The following is a 24104-nucleotide window of genomic DNA, read 5'->3' as shown; positions in this document are numbered from 1 at the left end:
TTCCACAGCATCAAGGGAGCCACGCACAGGTGAGGTATGGTATGGCGCCCCTTGCCAAAGCACTCCCTCTCCCCTTGTTGGGGAAGGATCCAGTAGGTAGGCCTTGAAGTCTCAGAGACCCCTCTGAGAGAGTCAACTGTGTAAAGGGAGCCTCACGCAGTGTAGATGTGGGAATGATACCACTTCCCCTGGGATCACAGCTTACCGGACCTTGGACGCGGCTTTTACTCGTCTACCGGTCTGTGCCCCCTTCACTCTCCCCCTCCTCTTTCATTCTCTGTCTCTCACCCTCCACCACCGCTTTCCCTCTTTCATTCTTTGTCTACTTCCTCTGCTCCTATCCCCTCTCCCCTGAATCTTTCCCCTTGCCTGATTCGCCGCCTAGGCCCCTGTCCCTTGTGCCCTTTGACTAATCACTCTTTCTCCCCTTGTTGGGGAAGATCCAATATTTATACTCTGAAGTCTCAGTGATCCCTCTGAGAGAGTCCACAGCGCCAAGGGAGCCACTCACAGTTGAGGTATGGTATGGCGCCCCTTGATAAAGCACTCCCTCTCCCCTTTTTGGGGAAGGATCCAGTACATAGGCCTTGGATTCTCAGAGACCCCTCTGAGAGAGTCCACTGCGTAAAGGGAGCCTCTCGCAATGGAGATGGGTGAATGATACCACTTCCCCTGGGATCACAGTTCACTGGACTTTGGATGCAGCTATTACTCGTCTACCGGTTTGTGCCCCCGTCATCCTCCCCCTGTCCGTTCATGTTGTGTCTCACCCTCCTTTTCCCCTCCTTCATCCTCTGTCTACTTCCCCTGCTCCTACCCCTTCTCCCCTGAATCTCGCCCTTTGCCTGCTTTTTCCCATACGTATATGTCCTTATTGTTTCTCGACCTAACATGAAACTATGTAGCTATGCTCTAAAACTGTAACAATGTAACCTGCAACTATGATGTGATACTCCTGTAAAGCGCTCTGATACCTCTGGGTCTAGCCAGCGCTATATAAAACCTTTCAAATAAATAAATAAATTGATCAATGAACAGCCACAGTTTACTGTGGACAATTACACAAACCGATGAAAAATATAGGCGGGGAGTGGGTGGAGCTTTAAGTCCCCATATGAATACAGCATGCCTCGTAGAGCAGCGTAGCACTGCCCAGGATCTACCTAAAAATTATTATGAAGTGTTTTATTCCATGTTGAATACTAGACTTGACTTGAATGCAAAAGCAATATTAAATTCTGTGACTTCACGTTTTCGTTCACATTGTGCATTAACCATTTTACTGCTGGGGTGCTTCACATTTCTGTAATTTTTTGGGGCAGAATCACTGTCTATGGGTCATTTGATGTCACATTTCAAACTTTGGCCCATATGGAAATTATAGAAACGATATATTTTCAAATTCTTTATGACCTAAGGAATCTATTCACCCAGACATCCCTTTCCGTGACTGGCTAGCAATATATTTCTTAACGTCTTCACATCCTACAGTTTCCATTGCTAACTGCCTGTTGTGCCAACACATTGAACGTGACGTTTGGCAGGTTTTCAACAGTTGTGTTTCCCAAAACAACCTTTCTCACGCAGGAAGATGTCCCTGACAAGGCCTGACCAACATCTGTTTTCCTTCCTGAGAGGCAGTGTACAATTGTGTGGGTTTTCAGTGGGTTTGAGCAGGACGCAAGAAAGTAGAGAATGGTTTCGATAGGGAAGCTTCCGTAGTAGAGGATTACATCCAGCACCTACAAACATTACCCAAACACAGGTATTTCTAACATTTAAATGGGATATCCAGTCTGGTGTGGCTTGTAGGAACCCCAGCAGTGCAATATATATTAACCTAAACACATTTTCAATGAGGTCAGCTTCTTTGGTAACGTTCAGTTTGTCGTGACGGAGAGGTTGGGATCCGACAGTGTGGGCGACTGACGAGAAATAAAGGAATGCCCGACTAAAAAAAAAATAAAAAAAAAATAAAAAAACTGGCGACGAGGGTGTCAAGAATCGACGCGTGGTCATCGAGGAATACTAGAAGAAATGCCAAGAGCCCACCTTGGACGTGCATCGTCATGGAAAGTACAGAGAAATTGAAAGAGTAAGGTGCAGCGACGCGAGAGAACACCGCGATCGCTGAAAGAAAAGGTCCGACTGAGCCCGGTAAGCGCTAACACCAAGCTCGTGAAATTGAAGAAATTAGCGCGAGAGCCGCGGCGGCCATGGTGGAACAAGGCGGATAGGGCCAATAAGCGAGCAGAACAAAAGGGCGGCCATTGTAGGGTCAGGCGAATGAGGATTGGCTCCGAAATATCGCAAGAGCATCAGCGGCCATTTCAGGATCAGGCAAACGAGCCAATAGGAGAAGAGAAAAAGCGGGCGGCCATCTTGAGGACAGGCAAAGAAGAACAGAATCGAAAATAAAGATAAAAGAGGTGCAGAAGCACCGGAAAAGGCCGAAATAAAGGGAGAAAGGAATAATTACAAGAAATAATTAAAACAAAGAGTGTGAAAGAGCACCACAAGGCAAGCAAAAAACTACAAAAAGTGAAAAAGAGCAAAAGGACGAAAACAAGCGCCAGAAAGCACGAAATAAAGGAATAAAACACAAAAACAGTGCCAAAAAGGGCATGACAAGGAAAGAAAGAACAAAGATTACCAAAGTATCGTGAGAACGACGGCGGACATTTTGAATGGGACACTCAAGAAAAGATCATAGGAAACAGCAGAGCAGCCACTTCAAAGCAAGGCAAAGGACAAATAAGAAGAATAACGCAAAAAAAAAAAAAAGTGAAGAATAAAGGATAAACAAAGCACAAAAGAGCGCACAAGTGGAAAAAGAGCAATAAGAAAAAGAAAGAAGACAGTGCAATAAGAAAAGAGAAAAGAAAGGAATAATAAGTGAAACAACATTGAAAAAGAAAGAGAAAGGAGAAAAGAAAATAAAAGGAAAGGAAAGAAAGCAGAACAACAAAGAGAAATAAAAGGACAAAGATTGCGCAAGGACAAGGAAAGAACAAAAGAGAAGTTACCAGGCAATAAAGAAAAGAAGAAAGAAGAAAGAGGAGTAAAATAACGAGGAAAGAAGGGACAAAAGAAACAGGAAAAAGGACAAGGAGAGCCTAGAAAAGGCTAAAAGGACAAGGAGAACAACAGGAGAAGAAGAAGGAAAAAGGATACAAAAGAGACACAAGAGAAAAGGACAAGGAGAGCCTAGAAAAGGCTAAAAGAAAAAAAAAAAGGGAGAATAACAGAAGAAGAAGAAGAAAAAGGACACAAAAGGGACACAAGAGAAAAGGACAAGGAGAGCCCAGAAAAGGCTAAAAGGACAAGGAGAACAACAGGAGAAGAAGAAGGAAAAAAGGATACAAAAGAGACACAAGAGAAAAAGGACAAGGAGAGCCTAGAAAAAGCCAAGAAGAAGAAGAAGAAAAAGGACACAAAAGGGACACAAGGGAAAAGGACAAGGAGAGCCCAGAAAAGGCTAAAAGGACAAGGAGAACAACAGGAGAAGAAGAAGGAAAAAAGGATACAAAAGAGACACAAGAGAAAAAGGACAAGGAGAGCCTAGAAAAGGCCAAAAGGACAAGGAGCGCCTAGAAAAGGCTAAAAGGACATGGAGAGCCTAAAAAAAAGGGGTAAAAAGGAGCAACACGAAAAGACATAGCGCAGGAGAAAGAGCAGCAAAACGAGAGGACAAAGACATGCAATGAGCAAAGCGGACAAGCGCCACAAAGGAAATAAAGGAAAGAGGCACCGCAGGGCCAGGACGAAAGGTGTTGAGACAGAAATAATATAGATGATAAGACAACAAGTTCTCCAAAGAGTCACTGGTGGTGACGAAAGTGAAAGGATCGATGATAAGAGCTGTCTCCGACGGACAACGAATAACAAGGAAAATGTAGCGTTTCAAGGAGCTAAAGGCGGATGAAGAAGAAATGGCAGCGACAACTGCAGCCACCTGGAAGGAGGAAGGTAGAGGACAAGGAAGCGATGGAGACACTAGATCACGAAGGACATTCAGTAAATAACAGAGACTCATTGAAGAAATGTATAGTGACAAATACTCTCTCTCTCTCTCTCTCTCTCTCTCTCTCTCTCTCTCTCTCTCTCTCTCTCATTCTTTCACCTGCATCAATATAACTGTGAATGAGGACTATGATAAATGGGCCACGAACATTTGTTTGCAACAAGGGGGGAGGTGTCGTGACGGAGAGGTTGGGATCCGACAGTGTGGGCGACTGACAGTAGGGCATTAGGACCCTGTGGGTCCTCAGGCAGAGTGACCAGGTCACCGGACACCAGATCCGGTGACGGGACAGGAAGGGGACAGACGATGACCAGGACGGGGACGAGTAAGGACGTGCTGACGAGCCACTGTATGAGATGAGAAATAAAGGAATGCCCGACTAACCTGTCTCCTGTGTTTTGATGTGCCGTCCAGCAAGCAACACGACATGACACAGTTTAACATATTATGGTGCAATTAATTAACCCTTAAATCAATTACTAAACAGCTGAAGTAGAATACACACCATGTTGTATGTAATCACCAAGTTCCAAAATATTAGGAAATGTATGCAGTTTCATTAATAATAGACAAGTTGCACAGTGCAAGAAGTGATCACATGGTGCAAAGTTAAAAAAAAAACAGCACTGTCAAGGGTACATCAGTAACCAACTTCAGACTTTATAGATTTTAATTCAATCACTGGAATAGTCGATAACATTTCAACCCCTTCATTGTTAGAAGGTCCTCATCGGGGCACAAAAAATGACCTGTGCGCTGAATGCTGAACAAATAAGAAATGGGATAGATCCAAATTGCATATTTTCAAAAAAACTTTCCTTATAAAAAAAAATACATGGCCGACCATACTTAGTCAAATTATTACAGACAGGTTGAACAACCCTAGGGGCCCTAGAAGATAAATAGTAAATACATTCTTGTAACAGAGAAAAGACTGACTATGTGTGATATTAAGTGCAAGAAAACATATGGGAAATTACTGCAGGTTTCAGAAACCCCCCTCTAATAGAGCTATTATTACAAGCATTGGCATTGCCAATGGGTCTCGCACTTGGGACATTATACGTTTTTAGCCATGCAACAGTTGATGTTGTTGCACCAAGGATATTGTGCTGGATAACTAAACACTTATAAGGTCCCAAAGGCGAGACCTATTGGCTATGCCAATGCTTGTTTATTTGGCGACTTGTTTAACCGTGTCTCACATAAATGGCAACGGGGGAAATATCTGTATTCTGCAGGAGCGGGCTGCAAAGGGTATTTTAATGCATGTCTTTACCCTGTCTGGGAAGGGGGTCTCCTTCTGTGCCACATACTCAGAAGAACTGGCATACACCTAGGCAGAATATGTCATACGATTCCGAGACCTGCTGAACAAACCATTTGTAAAGGAATTTGTCACTGTCTATGAATTTCTACAATATCAGGGCATTTTGTAGGCAACTTTCATTAAAACTGCACGCTATGTGTAACAGGCATGCAAAATATCGATGTAATCCATCTTAAAAATAACTATTCCTAAGTAAAGAAAAATAAAAATGGACTCTTGTTCAAATATAACACCAGAAAGTGCATTACTATGTGGCGCATGAATAATATGCAATCCTGTTACAAGACACAATGGTATTCATTTTATCAACCTCAGAAGGATGAAAGGCGGAGTCTACTCTGCCAGGAAGGAAACCTGTGACCAACAGGTTACGCACAGGGCTGGCTTCTACTCGTTTATCTTAAAGCACTCCTCCCACCCAACAAGGGCTCCAATGAATGTAGCTTTTTAAGTATACTAACAAGTCAGTAAATCACGCTAAATATAATGCTAAAGCGAGTTCAAGTGTTCATAGGAAAGACATACATTCTGTGGCTGTTTGGACCATGATGGCAAAATATTTGAAAATGTTTTGACATGTAGTGATGAGCTGGCTGTTTCAAAAAAGGCAGTTTTACTGGGCAGCGTGGAGACAGCCGGTCAGCTATTTTGCCGCTCCCTCATCTAAAAAAAACACATTGTTTGTAATTACCCAAATCACACCTCCATTGACTGGCCTTAGTTACTTCACGCTCGAACAGCAATCTGATTGAGCATTCTTGTTAGGGTTTCATTCGTCATGAGTCTATGAGAATGCGTGAGCGTCTGACATCGGTTTATTTGAATATGAATCTTCTGTGGAAAGGAGCAATAAAACCAGGAGAAACAAAGCCGCTTCTTAGGGGAATTTTTGCAAATTGAATTAGAACAAGTACGATTATTTTAAGTTCAGCTTCTACATCTAAAAAAAAAAACCAAGCTCGCGCACGTCAACGCTGAAGATATGGTGAAAAATAAACACATGGTTAGCAGAATAAGAAGCCCGGAGATGAATTAGAACAAGCACAATTGTTTTAAGTTCAGCAGCTACATATAAACTCGAAGACGCTAGAGATATGGTGAAAAGTTAACACACGGTGAGGAGAATAAGAAGTCCGGAAATTAATTGGAAGCACAGTAATTGGCAGAGATATCGACAACTTGACAAGGGAGAGCGAGGGTGAGACAGAGTGGAGGAGCCAATTCTCACTCCCGTACGGTGGATGCCAGCACAAGCACGAGTGCTTGAAAAGAGCTGACCAATTTCTAAAGATCATCTCCTAGAGCACCGCATGCGCGCTGCACTAGGCTTGACCTAAAAATGGACCGAAAGAGGCAATTATGGTAGGTAATAGTGAAGAGGTCAGTTGAATAATAAGGTCAAGTAAGGACTTGGTACTAGATACAAAATGAATGATGAAGATAAAATTACACATGAATTATGAGTGGCAGATGACTAACTCGTGCTTACAATGAATGAAGAAGATAAGTTTATTAATGAATTGTGAGCGCTTGTTGCCCCGATAGAGCTCCCAATACATAAGTAATGTTTATCTTTATCATTCATTTCGTATTTAGTGTGAATCCATTGGCCCAATAAATTCTATGTAGAAGTGCCTTAGTAGGGAACCAGATGCTGTTTTGTTTCTCCTGGGGGACAGATACGAAGCCTTTCCCTCTCAAGACCCTTCCCAAGCACAGAGAATACTTCTGAATGAAGGAGCTGTACAAAATGAACCAGGAAGTGGGGATTTAAAGGTGTCCTTTATGAAGCATGGCACTGTTACTCTGGGCCGCCCACTGTCTAGGTTACTCTTTCAGAAACTGGACACTGCTTCTGGTACCGGGGCAGGAGGATAGGATATGTGGGTGAAGACTAGTTCTCCAACTCACTTATTCATTCGGATACTAACACATACTCACCTATACAGTCAATGACACGAGCACACACTAACCGATACAGCCACTCTCACAATCACTCACTCACACAGTCACTTATATACTCCAACACTCACATATACTGCCTTTCACATATACAGTTACTCACCCATATACCACTGAGATATCCATTCACTCACCGACACAGCAATATATACTCACTCACTCATACATCCCCTTACAGATGCACTCACAAACCGATACAGCCAGTGATTCACCCCTCACTTATCCATGCAGGGAGTCACACACCCCCTCACCCACCCACCCATACACTCACATACCCATGCAGGCACCCAGACAACCAATCAATAACCTACACAGCCACTCATGTACCAACTCACCAACCCATGCAGCCACATACACCCAAACTGACAGACTCATTCAGCCATTCATACAAATTAATCACTCATCCTTACATTCACTGAGACATGTATAATCACTCACCCACTAAATCATCCGTACAGGCACTCATACACCCACAGATTCATTAATACACAGTGGTGTATATATATTTACCACTCATAAACTTTTTAGAAACACAGTCACCGAATCAGTGATGTCATTTGAGATGTCATCAGTGATGTCACTGACCATGTCACGAGTGATGTAATTTGTGAGATCATAAGCATTGCATTGCGGGCACGCATATTCTAGTTGGCTCAGCTGACTATAACTGCTGAATTTCTCTGGTTTTGTACAAGTGAAATGCCATTCTAAATAGAACTGTCCCTGTAACCTTTGGTTTTTTTCAGTGAATTTCTAAGTTTTTTAAAATTCTATTTCCTAACTATAACGTCCTGTAACCTTTGGTTTTTTTCAGTGGATATTGGATAGCTAGATTGTACTGTAAATGCATTTATATAGCGCATATTACCCCTGACAAAGTTCTTTTTCAGTGAGTAGCACACTACTCTGGTACCCATAAAGGATTAGGGGTGAATTGCTATAGTGAAATATGAAAGTAATTTGAGTGGTGGATATGTTAGTCTGTTATTTGGATTGAGAAGGCTAGTTGAGGGGGAAAAGGTATGCATTTATTTAGCGCTTGCTACCCCTGATGAGGTGTTGTAGCGCCTTTTCCGCGAGTAGCACGCTACTCCTCAACCCATGGAGGATTATTGGTGAATTAATATAGTGAAATGTGAAATTAATTTGAGTGGTGGACATGTTAGTTTGTTGTTTTGATTGAAAATGGTAGTTTAGGTATAGGGAAGGATTTAGAATTTTTGTATTCTTTTTTTTTAGCTCATAGCTGTAGGTGGAAGCTTGGGATGAGTAAAGGGGAGGTGGAGGGGAAGAGTCAGAGGGAAGGGTTTAGAAAGGCTTGTTTTGGGGATCGGAATGATAAAAAAGGTATGAGATGATGCAAGAAAGGATAGAGTAGGAAGAGTTAAGAAAGGGCTTTTTGGGGGATCGTGTGTATGGGGTTTGGGATGAATTAGAGAGTGAAGATATAGGTTATATAGATAGAGGTATAGGGTGAGAAATAGGGTAGTGCATTGTAAAGCGTAGTAGGAAAAGTTTTGAGATGAGTCCGAGAGTTGAGGTAGAGGATATATTGAGAGAGGTATAGGGTGAGAAATAGGGCAGTGCATTAGATTTGCTGAATGAGAAGAAAAGTGATAAATATATAGATCTAGAAGTACATGGAAGATATATAGATGACTAAAGGGAGGTAGTATATGTAGATTGGAGCATTCACGTGTTGTTGTACTTTAAATTAATTTTATTTGTTTATATATATTTATATTTTTTGTAATTCAATAGTGAAGAAATTGTAAATAAATAGCCATGATAAAAGATGTACTTATTTATGGAGTCACTTCTATACATGCTAAAACAGAATAATGTAACCATCAGTAATATTTTTATTTGTTAAGCAGAACTAATGAATATCTATATCTATATACATATTTCTTTAAAGCAATTATTCTACACATTTATACAAAGCAATACACATATATAGGTACATATCCATAGTACAAATACAGGATTTTATACCGTGGGTATATGCTGTATATTTCTGTTTGGGAATGGTGGTTATGTGGGGAAAACCCAACTCTTGAGTAGTTTTTGGAAGATAAGGTGGTTATCTGTGGATCTTATGTTGGGGGGTAAAGAGTTCCCTAGTTTAGCTGCTTGAACAGAGAAGGATGTGCCACTCATGTTCTTTTTTCTTGTATCTTGGGATATTGAGGAGAGGTGCTACACTAGAGCGGAGGTTCCTTTGTTGATTGTGTTCGGTGATTTTATTCCTGATGAAGAACGGTCCTGTTCTATGTATCAATTTGTGGGTGAAACAAAGCAGCTTGAACGTGGATCTTCTGGCAACCGGTAACCAATGCAGGGCTTTTCAAGGATAGGGGAGATGTGGTCTTGCGGTTTTATATGTAAGAGTCGTCTGGCAGCCTAGTTCTGAATCCATTGTAGTCTTTTTATGGCTGTTGAAGGTGATCCATGGTAGAGGCTATTGGCATAATCTAGTTTGGACAGAACAAGGGAGATGGTAGCCTGGACCTTGTGTGGAAATCCCAAATGGGGGAAGATTTGTCACAGAGTATTTATGGCAACAAAGCTTGATCTTGCTAGTTTGTCCATGCGGGCATTCATTGATAGCTTGGAGTCCATGGTCATTCCGAGGTTTGTTACTCCCTTCGATACTTTAGGCGGTGTTCTCAGATCAACAGGCCATGCGGCGAGTGGGTCATAATGTTTCCAATCGCAAAACATGAGTATTTCCGTTTTTAAAGCATTCAATTTGAGATGGCTCGACGTCCTCCATTGATCCCCGGCTCGGAGACAACTGAAACCTGGCGAGTTTCCAATGTCTTTGGGGCATTCCAGCCGAAGGAGTATTTGCGTGTCATCTGCATAGTTATAGTACGTGTGGTGAAATTGATTGATCCCTCCCGGTACTGACTCCATGTAGATGTTGAAAAGCATGGGTCAGAAGATACTCTTGAGGGATCGTGCTTTTGTGAAGTACGGTTTGGACAACACATGCTACAAATAGAATAGGTTATTTACCCTCTAAGCCTGTAAGCATCTATTCATAGTGTACAGTACCATAGATTGATAAGCACCCACCCTCCTCCCCGGAAATTACTGGCCAACGCATATACTTCTTTACTAAAACACTTTATCTTATCTTTACTCACATTCTTATCTTTTCTGTCACTATTCTGCTCCTATCCTAAGCTCACCCAATGAGCTAAAAACAATCTAATAAAGGAGGCCATGACCATGTGCAATACAGACTATAGGAGAAGTCAACATACCTTGTGACTCAAAAGACTTCTTCAAAGAAAAACAAGTTGCAAACGCCCAAGCCCAACACCAGATGTTAAGAGTATGCTAAGCAAATGAACTCACAGCACTACATGCTATGAATAAATGCTTTCAGGGTAAGTAACAGATTCCATATATATATAAGTAAAACGTGTGCACACATGCGTAACACACTCACTACCCTAGCTGCAAGTTTAGAGAACTTTTACCAGAACAATGTAGTTGTTGTTTGAGCTCTTCTCTTTCTTGTTACTTGTTAATAATGTTTGTGTTTAATAGACGCACTTAAGCTTATAAGCCAATTCAGTGGGTCAGGGGCCTTTTGTTGAGGTGTGTGGTCAGGGAACCTCTTGTTGAGGTGTGTTTGTATTCTGCAGGTCTCCAGCAGGGCTAATTCTCTCTTTCCTCCTTTCCGTGTATATAAATGATTGCAATTTATAAGGTTTTATGAAGATAAAAGTTCTAGGATTATCTGATATTTAGGAAATAATGCAATTTCTTCTATGATTTCTGCTATATTGTCTTGGTATGATGGGAAGTATGAAGCTGCTTAGTGTGCCAGGTTTCAAAGGGCACCTTCAGTGTGGCCCAGATTCAGAAAGCCATTTGCTGGTGTAAGTTTAGTTAAAAGATTCACAAAATGCAGCTTTACACTTGTAAAATCTACTTGTATAGATTTTTCTGAGAGTAAATCTTCCCTCAGGGGGAAGAGAGTGGGTGTTCCTAGGCGAAATGCTGGCTGCCGTAAGTTTGTGCGGGTATTCACAAACATTTTCCTGCCCCATTCCCATATGAAAAAAGTTGGAGATCTACACCTGTTAGTGGCAGGAGTAAACCCATTTCCATGATAGTAATTGGGAGAGGACGTTGCTAGATATACTAGTGGTGTAGGTGAAGTGACTTCTCCAAAGAAAAACAAAATGTCCCCATAGCGAAAAAATATCAGGGGCATTTGCACATATACTAGAACTTTCCCAAAGAAAATATTTGCACATGTATATTTGATACAAAAATGGAATTGACAAAAGGATTACTAGACCACCTCTGGGACTACAAGAACAGTCACGCCTTCTTTGGAGTACTCATGGTAACATTTGTGATTTCCAAAAATTTCTTACATCTTCTACAATATGTAAAGGAAGCCTATCGGTGTAAATCCACAATTTGTTATTGGGGGTCCCCTCCTCTAGATTTGCTTGAAAGCATTTTGTATAGTCAGTAGACGGATACAGCTGGTGAGTGTTGCCTGCCCTTTTGTTGCTGTGTTCTGGAGGTTGCTGGTCTTTAGGAGTCTACGGCCCCCCTGAGGGTCTGCATAGGAATGGTTGCACTGCTTTGTTCCCTCAAGCCCAATTTGGTATCTGGGCTCAATCTTTTAAATGTGCCTTCCATCTCTGTTTCGTCCCTTCATCCTATCACAGGTTGCCTACCTGCTTAAGAAGTTGATGGATGCCACAGGCCTGGAGTGGCAGCAGGAAGACTTGGAGGACTACCTATGCCAGAAGAACCCAGCTCTCCGCAATGGCATGTCCGTCTGGCAGGTTCTGGAGATGATGGAGTCGGAGAGTTTCTTTCCTTGCTCCTGCAGAGGAGCACTAAGCTTGGCAATCGATTACGTATACCAAGAAATGTATCTGGGCATGATCAAAAAGGTTAGTTGATTTAAAAGTTCACAAAAAAACAATCCTCATTTGCTGATAGAAACCCTTGTGCATTATCAAGAACAGCTCTCGTTTGCCTTGTGGCAAGTTATCACTGCAAGTGTGTTCTTAGGCCAAGAATAATTGAAGAGGGGCAAACATATCGAAAATCATCAAGAAACACATAGGTCATGGCCCCAAAGGCATACATTGCTCCAGTATAGACAGTGTTTCAATAATGTCCAGCAATTCTGTGCCACTATTGAAAGGATGCTTGCGCCAATCACCTGGTACAAAATTGGGATATGAATTTTGATTTTGTTAACACATGATCAATAAAGCACCTAAAAATGTGTAGATGGTCTGGTGTGTTTGAGATGTATCCTAAAATCCATTGTTTGATTTCAGGATAGCCAGTGCCATGAAGTCCTTGTGTGCAGCATGTTAGTGGACAAAGCTAATTACATAGGAGAAAGCATGGGTTATTGCAGGATAATGAGGCAACCTCTGCCTCTTGCAGATACCTTACACATACCTTGATCACCCTGCTCCGTCACACTGTAGAGCGCATTTGGATGTGGGCGAGTGCAAGTCTGAAGAAATTGCAGTGGAGTGCATGAAACTAAGCTGACTCCTCTACAGAGACTGCATTTCCATATGCATATTTGGTTGCTTTTTGTAACTCCGGATGATCATTTGACTCTCCATTTTGCTAGGATACTGACAGTTACAATTGCTTTGTCTGCTCAATCCAGGATAATCTGGTCTCTCTTTGCTTTTCTGTGTGTCCTCTTCTTTTATCTCATCCACACAGGGTTATCTCTGGAAGAAAGGACTGGCTCGTCGGAACTGGAATGAACGTTGGTTCGTCCTGAAGCCGCCTCTGCTCAGTTACTATACGGGTGAAGACCTGCAGGACAAGAAAGGGGAGATGATCCTCGACGTCGAATGTGTGACAGTGGTGAGATTAAAAGTCGCCTTCTGCTACACAATACCCATTACAAGAAATCATTTATTTCAGTACCTTAAGTCAGACATGCACTGGGCATAGTGTATGCACTCTTGTCGTCAGAGCTCTATATTCTTTTGTACCTTATTGATTTGAATAATTTAATTGGAGGAAAAATATTTATTTTGAACATCGATAATTTTATTACTTTACCACTGTTTCATGGAAATGAAGTGCATTGTTACTGAGAAACGCAACACTTTGATTTATTTCTAGATAGCCCAAATTTAAAATTAACACGTTTTATTCACTATTTAAAGAAAAAACATTACTAGCCGTGTGTGAAACTAGCATAATTTGCTATAAAGTAATTATGCACACTTACCCCAAGATTATGCGAAATTGCATGTTACTTGAAATGTATCTCGCACTCCAAAAATGATCCAAACAGTCCAGGTAAAAAATTAAACTCAACATTATATTTTGTAGTCGATTTCCGGTCGCTTGCATGCAAAACACTGCTGCTTGCTTTCTTTTTTGTGTTTAAGATGCTTTATTGAAAGAATAGAGCAATGTAAAACATCAGTACAGAATCCAAAGAAGCAGGAAATTATTACCATGTACCATGGATAGAAAAAGAAACAATAATACAAAATATCCTCATGAAGTACGACTATACGAAGAGAAAATACATTTTTGGAAAGAGTTTTTTGTTTTAAAAAAATGAGAAGGAGAAAGAAAAGAGAGGGAGAGAAGAAAAAGGAAGAAAAGAAAGGAGGAAAAGGAAGGAAGAAAAAAGAGAAGAAATCAAAAAAGGAAGAATAAATTAGAGGAGTAAATGCAATTAGGAACAAAATATGAAATACAATATATAACCATGCATAAGACAGTAACATTAAAGGTTATTGTGACTTCCTAGATAAATAGTTAGTGAGAGGTAACCACAATAAGTCTCTTTTAATCAACAGAGGAGTAGAGGTGGCATAAGCTCTGTCCATTCTGTGGTGATGACATAATACATTCCACCATGCTTGAAAGGAGATTTTTGAAGTGTCCTTCCAATTAGAGGTAATAATCTGAAAAGTAATAGCTAGAAATAAATTGATAAAATTACCGGAATCACTATGAGTATCAAATACAGGTGAGAGGTTACCCAGGAAAACATAGTCAATGTGAAAGGGGATATACGACATGAGAATATCATTTAATTTGGACCAAATGTTAGACCATAAGGTACCAATTATGGGACAGTGGAAAAACATATGGACAAGGTCTCCCTTAACATGGGGGCAAGACCAGCATTTTGGAGAGTCCAACAGTTTAAATCTATGAAGGTGCCGCTTGCTTTCTTATTTGTAGGTTTGCACACAAAAAAAAATACCCGATTGTTCCACTTGGGTAAAAAAATATTCAATCGCAAGAGTTTGTTCACCGCCACGTTAAAAGCACTGCCACTCTCTTTCAAAACACTGCCTCTAACATTAAAAGTTTTAGTTTTGCGCTGAAAAATTACGCGAACATTCCGCTCGGCTAAAGGATTTACCAGAAATGGAGCTTGCATAAACCAATTACCCTAACGGTTTTGTGTTAACATTTCTCTGTAAAATTACGCAATGTGGGTTAAATCTCAGTAATTTTCCATTCATTTTGTTGCACAAAACTATGGCAATTAACACCAGCATAATGAAAGTTTTGTTTACACCTACACGTTATCAACTGTAACATTAAACAAATGCAAACACAGGAGTTAACCAAAAACCCTTAACCCCTATACTTCACTCCCTTAGCCCTATGTTATTTACTCTTTAGCTTTAATCTTTACTTTTAAACCCTATACCCTTAAGATCATACCCTTAAGCCTTACTCCCCCAACTTTTAACCCTGCACCTGAAACACTTAAATCTTCAACCCATACTTTTCATGTAATTTCCCAAACTATTAACCCCATTCTCCAATCCTTTACCCTATAACCTTGGCCCTATTATGTTAACCCTTTAGCTCCTTATGCCATTCCCTTGAACCCATTGCAGTGCACACTTAACCCTATACCCCAAGCCTCAGTACCCCAAAGCCTCAACTATACTGCTCTATACCTCAAATCCTTAACCATATATCCCTATATCCCCCACCTTTAAACCTATATCCTAAACCTATACCCTTCAAACGTAATCCCTTTGCCCATACTTAAACTCCGTACCTTGTACCCTTAACCACAAAACCGTAATCCTTTCATGCTTACCTTACTTCAGTATATTTTGTGAAGAAAACACGTAAACCACTTAGAAAGTTTTCCTTTTAAATGAATTTGTTCTCAGAACTAATGATTCAGAAATGTTATTTTTAGAATCGTTGATTTCAAAGTGTTGAGGCACTACCTATGTCCCTATAAATTAGGTAGGACTGCAGTGTTCCAGATTTTGCTGTGATTAAATCTCTGCCCATCACACAATTTTGGTGTGAGTGTAGAAAGCCACTCCGCCTCCTTTTCAGGACTATGGGATTGGCTTGAGCTGTGTCGTTCCTTGTGTTGATATATGCCATAATGAAGTGCTGATATATGCCCTAATGAATCTTAGTTATCTCCATCTTCTGAAGTATTTATGTACAAAGAACTCCGTAAATCCTAGCATGTGATTGACTTCGGTAAGAATTATGTGAGTGGTTTGTATCTCTTTGAAAAAATACAAAAGTGATTAATAAAACACCAAAACTTAAGTGTGCACCCACTAAGAATTCCACTAGGTATCTCTAAAAAATTGGGTTACTGGTTAAGGGGGTGAGACACTACTCAAGCACAAACCACAACTGCACTCAGGGTGAAACACAGGCAAATCCAAAATTACCTGGTGGTTAATCCTCTGGTATCTTGTCCCAAAAGCAATCAGGCTTAACTTGGAGGTAATGTGTAATGTTTTTATGCAGCACTTCAAACAGCAATAAAGTGAAAACATAAGACAAGAAAAATCCCATACCAATTTACAAAAATAGAACAAAATGTAATAAATTATTTGACCCCAAAGCGACAAAAATCCGCCATTAGAACCGGAGATGTGCAATTTTAAAGTTTTAAGTAAATAAAGTGCCTAGAAAAGTGCCAGTTGTGGTTATCTGGTTGCCCCAGACTGTCACGAGTTCAGGCTGACCGTGATAGATCATGGCCGAATACGGGGACCAAGTTAGGCCCATTGAAAAAAGTACCTTGCCTCCTGGTTTGTGGAGTGTTGCGAGATCCCGTGTCAAGGATGCGTTGTGCAGCAGCGGTTCCCAGGGAGCTGCGCAGCTGTGATGCGGAGTCCTGCATCGTCATCAAATATGTTGTAGATGAGGGGGCTTGTGACGCAGAGACCGGTATCGATGATGTGTCACACAGCGGCAGTTCCATAGAAGCTGTTGAGCTGAAATGCAAGGTTTGTGTTGTGGATGCATCGGTTTACAAAAGGAGCAGCAAGAAGATGCGTTGCTCTTCATCGGTTATGTGCCCAGGACCACAGCTGGGCTGGCAAAGCACCTTTAGTCACACTTCCAAGGGTCCAGGACTGTGGTGACACCACTTGGAAGGGCTCACAGAAGAGATTCCAGGTGCTGGGTTCAAGGTGGTTGGAGCATTTCGTGTCGGTGAGACTCTGATCAGTAGCCTAGCCAATTAGTCCTTGGAGTCACTCTCATGGTCCTGGGTTCAAGAAGCAGGTCCACTTCTCACTTGGACAGCAGAGTAGCAATCCTTCTGGCAGAGCATCACCGCAGTCCTTCAGAGTCTTCCACAGGTCCAGAGGTGTACTGAAGAGTTAAGTCTGATGGTCCAGTGTTTATACCTGGTGCCCACTTTGAAGTAGGAGATGGTTCTGGAGGTTTCCACCCCAGAGGTGTCTGCGATTTTCTTCCTCCCTACCCTGTCCCTAGCTTCTCTGGGTTCTCGCAAGACTAGTGTCAAACCCTTTGTGACTATGCTCAGGCTAAACTTTTGTGATGTGCAAATGTGGTAGGTGACAGCTCCTCCCCTTCATCAAGTCAGAGATTGCTAATCCGGCCAGCACCTATCTTCCCTTTGTCGCACCGTCTGGGGAGCAATACACAAAGACCGACTGCCAGCTACACCTAGTCATGCGACCCAGGGTGCAAGTTAAAAATGGTTAGGACAAGAAAATGGCAACTTTCTAAAAGAAGCGTTTTCAAAATTGTAACTTAAAATCCGACCTTGTCATCAAGGAGAGTTTTAAATTACAATCCCTTAGACATCAAAATTGATATTTTTACTTGCTCCCAATTGAAAGTTATCACTTATTAAATGTGATTCGTGGGCCCAATGTTATCCTATTAGAGAGGTAAGCCTGTCAGTATTGAAAAACAAATTTAGGATTTTTTATTAACAGGACATGTACAATTTATAAGTACATGTCAAACTTTTTGAAAACATTGCACCCTGCCCTCTGGGGTGTTTAGGGCCTATCATAGGGGTGTCTTGTATGTCTTAAAAAGGGAGGGGTGGGCCTAGCAAGTTGTTCATCTTGCCCAATAAAAATGGCAGCTTGAAAACTGCACATACAGACTTCATTAGCAGACCTGAGACATGTTTAAAGGGCCTTAAGTGGGTACATTGAGTACCACTTTGTTAGTGTCATATAAGTAAATTAAATATGCCAATTGAGTGTATGCAAATGTCACCATGTCAAAGAAGAGAGCACAAGCACCTTAGCACTTGTTAACAGTGGTAAAGTGCCCACAGTCCGGCAAAAAGGAAGTAATACTAAACAAGGGGATGGAAGGCAAAAAGATGGGAAAGCCACGGGAAAGATGTTAGGTTCATATTCCATAAAATCTACTGTCATCTGGGTAATATCCATTTGCATATCAGTCTTAGGTTGCCCCCTAATGAGGCAGTTCAACCTGAATTGCTAGGTGACATCCCTTCTGAACATAAACACAAGTTACATCCGATTACTTCTGCTAAGTGTTACCTTAGCAGTGGGGTGTAGCAGAGTCTAGGCACAACAGGAGTCTCTAGTTAGCCCGAGTGTCCTCACTTGTGGAGTCCTAAAAAGATTACAAAAAAGTCTGAGGGTTAGTCATTTGCTTTGGTAAACAATTGTGATTCTCACTTTTGGTGGCAATTTGTTGGTCACCTCTCATATTACAAAGAGTGATACAAACATTCCTTTCACTTTCCTAAAATTTAGAATGGGATAATATTTCAAACCATATTAATAGGTGCCTGGTTCACAAAACTGTGCTTTACTCTTCAACGTTGAGGAGCAGGTCACACCTGTCCAAGGAGTAAGATAGAAATACGGAAAGAATAAGCGTTTTGAATCCAGTCCTACTGAAGCAGAGTATGAGCCAAGCCACCCATGGACGTCATTAAGGGGTCTCAGCTGCGACTCCTGGCTTTCGTCTTGCGACCCCCTAACACTGCTTTTGCCACCCATGACCTCAAAGGTGGCAAAATCTGTACCAAGCACAGAAGATAAACTGTTTACTTTCAGCTGGTCCCGCTGGGAGATTACATTTTAAATGGAATTCACACTCTTTCTAATACAAAATAAATGTAAACAAATTAGCAAATACACATTTTATAAATTGTTGCCACAGTCTATTAATGTGAATGTGTGAAAACTCGTTTTTGGGCAGAATCATTATTTCTGTACTCTGCAAGTGTGATAGTTACTTACAAGTGATGACGTCAAAACTTATAAATAATAAAAAGGTGTAAATCAAGCCAACAACATGCACGTTTTATTCAATATAAATTAGTTCTAGTGGGCCTAACCGCAACAGTTTTTTTTTTCTTCCTAATTTTGTTTTTGTGCCTCTCCCTGTGATTTAGCTATACTTTTTCTTTTTTAGGTCTACACTAAGCATCAATAATGGCAATTATTATACTTTCATCAGGATACAGATTTGTGGCATATTTTCATGGGATTCAGGGTCAATCACATGATGTCACTTCCTATGATTCCAGTGAGGACAAAAAAGTGTGTGAGGTCCCTTCCGCCAGCCATGGCATTTAGGCGAATCAACGTTCATGGCTACAGCATAAACATCATCCCCTTTCTGTTTGTATTGCAGACATTGATGGAAAAATGTGTACAATAAAATGCAGTTGTTCCTATAACGCATGCGGCCCAGACCTGAAGTGCTGGTCTTAAAACCAGTTCTTTTGTGATTTTAGGTACTCCCAGATAAGGAGAACCGCAGATGTCTCTTCTGTGTTAAAACTCCTGAGCGCACGTACGAGATGAGTACTTCGGACATGCGGCAGCGGCAAGAGTGGATGCTAGGTGGGTTACTTGCTCACATAGTGTGGAGTTCAGTCAGTTTTGCCCATTTTGTGAATCAAATTTGAGATGTTTCTGTTTAGCTGTACATGGATGCTTCAGACAACGCATACTTCCCATGCTTTAAACTCCTTTGTTAGGTATCCTTTCAGAACACTACCCACAAGTCACAAGTGAAATATTTCTGTATGTGTCGATGAGCAACCCTACTCAACTCTTCAACTAGAAAATTAAAACACAAAATAAAGTAAATAACAAAACATTTGAGAGTATATGCTTAAACAGAATTCTTAATTGTGTTCCTGTAATTACAAATCTTGTCATTCTAAAGATTGTCTCACTTTCTAGTTTAAAAAATATATATATTTTGGCAGTTTTGTAAAGCGCGAACAAGACCCTTGCAGGTATCCGAGCGCTTTATAGGGCAGATATATCGAAATATACATATAAATACTGTGAATTATGTGAATACAGTTGAAGTAAACATTTGAGAATAATATATATTATCAAGAGTGTATAAAAAGGTTCAGATGAATTTGGCCAAGAGAATAGATTTCTCTTCTTTTTAGTTCGAGCTGTGTTAGCAGTGCGAAGCAGTGCACAGCGAAGCATCTATTGTTGCCGACTTGCCGGGAATGTGAGACCGGGGATGTGCACGCGCAAGCCCTCCGCGATTTCACCTCGTGGGCGCGCACGCCCAGCCCATCTCCTGTCTCACATTCACAGTAAGTCAGCCTCTCGCCTCTCTCAATCGCGCGCGCACATACACACAGCCACACTCACACACACACACATGCACACACACTGCATACGCACACGCGCACACACACACACATGCACGCCCCCCCCCACTCACGGGCTCACGCGCACACACACAGCCACGCACGCGCACCCCCCCTCACCACTTCAGTAGACAGCGAGCTTGCCCTCCGCTGCTGCCGGTCCTGTGATTTAATCCGACTCCCGACCGCAACCTCACTTCATGCCTCTCAATCTCGCCCCACGCCGCTGCCCGCTCCCTGTCCACACACCGAGCAAGGTGTCTCCGCTCCCCGCCGCCCTTCTCTGGCGGGGCCGTGAGTTCGCCCAACGCTGTAATAGGGCCAGGAGTCTCGTACCTGGTGGCGCGCTCCTGCCCCCACCGCAGCTTGTTATTTTCACTTTCTGCCGCTGCTCTCTCTTTTCTTGCCCTCCCCGTCCTACATGTAAGCCCCGCCCCCATGCACCTCCCTCCCCTGGGCTTTCACTTGTTTTCCTCAGCAGCTGCACGTTTGTTTATCCCTCTCTGCTCGGCGACCCTGCACACTTCAGGTTCCGCATTTCCCAGAAGGTGCTGTTGCGGGAGTCCTGCTCGTGTGAGATTCTGGTCGACATTAGCGAGCATGGCATTGTCCCACTCCCACCTGCCGGGCCTTATCACCTTTTATGTGCTGAGAAATGCGTGCAGCCTAGACTTCCACTTAGCAGACTGCACATTTGCACCGCAATGTGCCTGCCTTTCTTATCCATGGTTTCCCCTAAATCCTTAAGTATTTCCAACACTAGAGGTACGTAACGTTTGTTCTTGTGTTTGAGTGTCCTCCATATATTGCAGTATTATACCTCTGTTTACTTTGTACGCTTTTGTAACCTAAACACATGTCACTTTTTCCTCCTGTAATGCACCGTTTGCTACCTCTTGTTAGTAAATGAGGCATCAGAGAAATTGTATTTAAAATGGCGTAACATTGTAGCAAAACATGGTTGATTTGTGTTTTTGTATATGTTTTAATCTGAAAGTAAGCAATCACCAGTGTCTCATTCATGTGCATGCATATATTTGCATATCATCATAGTGTTATAATTAGCCATAAAATTGTTACATTTTGCAAGTGTGAACACAGCTTTATGCTTAAACCCTGTCAGTAATTCAAAGTGAGGTCACGGGTTACTGCATTTTATTAGAACGCTCACTTTAGCAGTAAAGACTTTCGGTTCATGAATCCTATATATAAAAGTTTGAGCAACGTATACATTTAAATGTAAACCTTTCTTTAATGTCATATAAACCTCTTTCCATACTATGCCACTCCAAACTGGCAACTATCGGTTTTGTCTTGTGGGGTGTTGCCTTGGCCTATGTGTCCAGTGGACAAAATAAAGCCGAACACTTGTGGTCCTTGACCCAAAACAATATGTGATAGGACTTCCAAACCCCTGCATTTTGGAGCGGTACCACGGGTGCGTGGATTACTAGGGAATTGTTTTGTGGGTCTCTTTGATAAATATGGAACTAAGTTACAGTGGCCATTAGTCCTAAATTTACTTTTGTACAATAAATACAAAATCTACCAAATACTAAAGGAGTCTGTAAATATTGTATGTCGACATGAATGTACATTAAAAGAGCTATTTCCCAGGGCAACTGATTAGGCCAGACATGAAGTTCCCCAGGCTGTGTTGGAAAGCTTGAACTGAAATAGACAGTTCTCCCTTCCTTTTGGTGTATTACCCAATGACGGAAGACCAGCCCGCAGGGCTTCACAGCTGTTTTCTTTTGCAATCACAATATTAAGTAAAAAAGACAGTAATGTCTTCTCTTTATGACTCTGCCATTAAAGTATAGAGGAAGTCCTTCACAGATACCTCCATAGTGTTTTGATATTTTTTGTTATGTGTTTATAGAGTTTTAACATTGTTTGGAAGGCAATGGAGCACAAGGCAGTGAAGGTTTCTAGCCATAGTGTGATATTAAATATTTTGTAGACTGCTCTTACACAGAGTGTCATTCAATATTATTTTGTAGGAAAATGGATTGATTTACTACTTTCTAATAGAAACCTGTAGGAAGGTACCAGACACACCCTTATTGTCCCTGAGAACAGGCTTCAAGCCATGACATTTCTACAAAGCTTTGAAGAGTGGCCTGGCCAATATTTCTGGAGTTCTCTGTAGTATGGCTTTCTGATAGTGGGGTCAATGAGAAGTCAGTTGTTCTAATTACTATTGAAACACTCCTCTACAGATTTCTGTTAACGAGGCTCACTTTGAATTGTGGTTTTACTCTGTTCCATCAAGGTCAGTAGATGACTGATATGTCCTTCATGCTGATTCTCGAAGATGACTTCCGTGTGCTATGGTGTTACAGCAACACTGGCTCAATCGGTATATTGCACTGTTCTGAATCTTGCCAGACGTGTGCGAGTCTTTGAGACCATTTTAAGAGAATGTGTTTTGCATGGATATGATAGATCAAATATTTCTGCCTCCAGAGACTTCTCTTGTTACTTTATCAGAATGGTTTTTAATATATAGCCTGACTAGCGTTCACATTTGTTCATTCGTTCATAGTGTACTTCTAGTTCGGTAATGAATACTTAGGAAGCTCAAGCATGTTAACTGATTAGAAGAAGAATTGCCATACATTTTTTAAATTAAACAGTGCAAATGATGATACTCCAGAGAAAATCTTGCCAAAATGCAAAGTTCATAATGTTCCCTGTTCTGTGCTCCCAATAAGCGAGCGGACCCCAGTAGTTTTTGGCAAGTTTGCTTGTGCAGGCGGATCTCATCCTGCTGACTAGCTTTTTCAGGTGGCCTTGAATCATTGGTTTTACCACATCACCTATTAAGCACCACCACACCAAGGAGTGTTATGACCCTCATCTTCGCATAGCCTATTCAGACAACCAGAATTTCAGCTGCCTCCTAAAATATGATAATGAAGGAGAGGTTGGGGTGGCAACAAATGAAGTTCTTATTGGATAATTTCTTTAGGGCTGGAACAGTTTTAAAATGAGAATAAGACGTGAATGTTTCAGCGACACTGCACTAAAGCAGAAAGTCTTTCAGTTGCAAGTTCAACCCTGACTGATCTCACCCTTGCAACCAGGCGAGTTCTTTGGTGGTCGTAGGTCACTTGCGATTGGCGAGTGCCTGAACAAAATCCTACCCCTCTTTGGCACTAACCCCCACATGCATCAAGCATTTTTGTAGTCGCAAACGGTGCGATTCCTTAAAATCGGCCGTTTGCGAATGCAAAAGTGCTTTTTGGGATGCATGAAGCAATTTTAGAATTCGTAACATTTTTGCGAGTTCTAAAATTGCGGGTGCTTTTAAGAAGTCGCAGATGTGCGATTTCTTAAAAGCAATGCATCATTACTTTTCAAAGTGTAAATTCGCAATTAGGGTGCCAAATTTACCGAGTGGTTGAACCACTCGGTAAATTTGGAAAAAGTGTTTCAAATGCTGAAAATGTTTTTTTTCAACATTCATGTTTCACACACACATGTCCTTAGGACATGTGTGTGTGAAACATGATGCGAAAAATACATTTCAGGGGTGCATGGGGGGGTCCTTTGGACCCCCCCCTGCACCCATGAAATTTTCAAAGTGCCACTCGCAATTTGCTAATGCCTTCCCATTGACTCCTATGGGCCTTTTGGCCCATAGGAATCAATGGGATTTGCGAAAATTAACTTAAGAATTCGGTATTTATTTGGGATTCGGTAAAAATTGCGATTTTTACCGAATCACAAATGAATACCGAAAATAATGATGCATACCATTTTGCACTTCTTAATTTGCGATTCCTTATTTTTCGCAAATTAAGAAGTGCAAAATGTCTCAATGATGCATGTGGGGGTTAATGCTTCCTTTTTTGTTG

At 41.4% G+C, this 24104-nt stretch overlaps 1 protein-coding gene across 1 annotated transcript in view; it reads left to right on the top strand.

Moving 5' to 3' along the window:
* LOC144809859 (differentially expressed in FDCP 6 homolog) overlaps positions 1 to 24104 on the top strand; it is a 469730-nt gene that overhangs the window by 228368 nt on the left and 217258 nt on the right. The window contains exons 4-6 of the mRNA XM_078673746.1: positions 12020 to 12250; positions 13053 to 13199; positions 19354 to 19462. Of these exons, the coding sequence (XP_078529872.1) occupies positions 12020 to 12250; positions 13053 to 13199; positions 19354 to 19462 (487 nt within the window). The remainder of the gene's footprint in view (positions 1 to 12019; positions 12251 to 13052; positions 13200 to 19353; positions 19463 to 24104) is intronic.

The sequence above is a fragment of the Lissotriton helveticus genome, chromosome 1_1 (assembly GCF_964261635.1).
Source record: "Lissotriton helveticus chromosome 1_1, aLisHel1.1, whole genome shotgun sequence".
Lineage (NCBI taxonomy): Eukaryota > Metazoa > Chordata > Amphibia > Caudata > Salamandridae > Lissotriton > Lissotriton helveticus.
The sequence above is the reverse complement of the archived record's forward strand: the minus strand, read 5'-3'. Positions and strand labels throughout refer to the sequence as shown.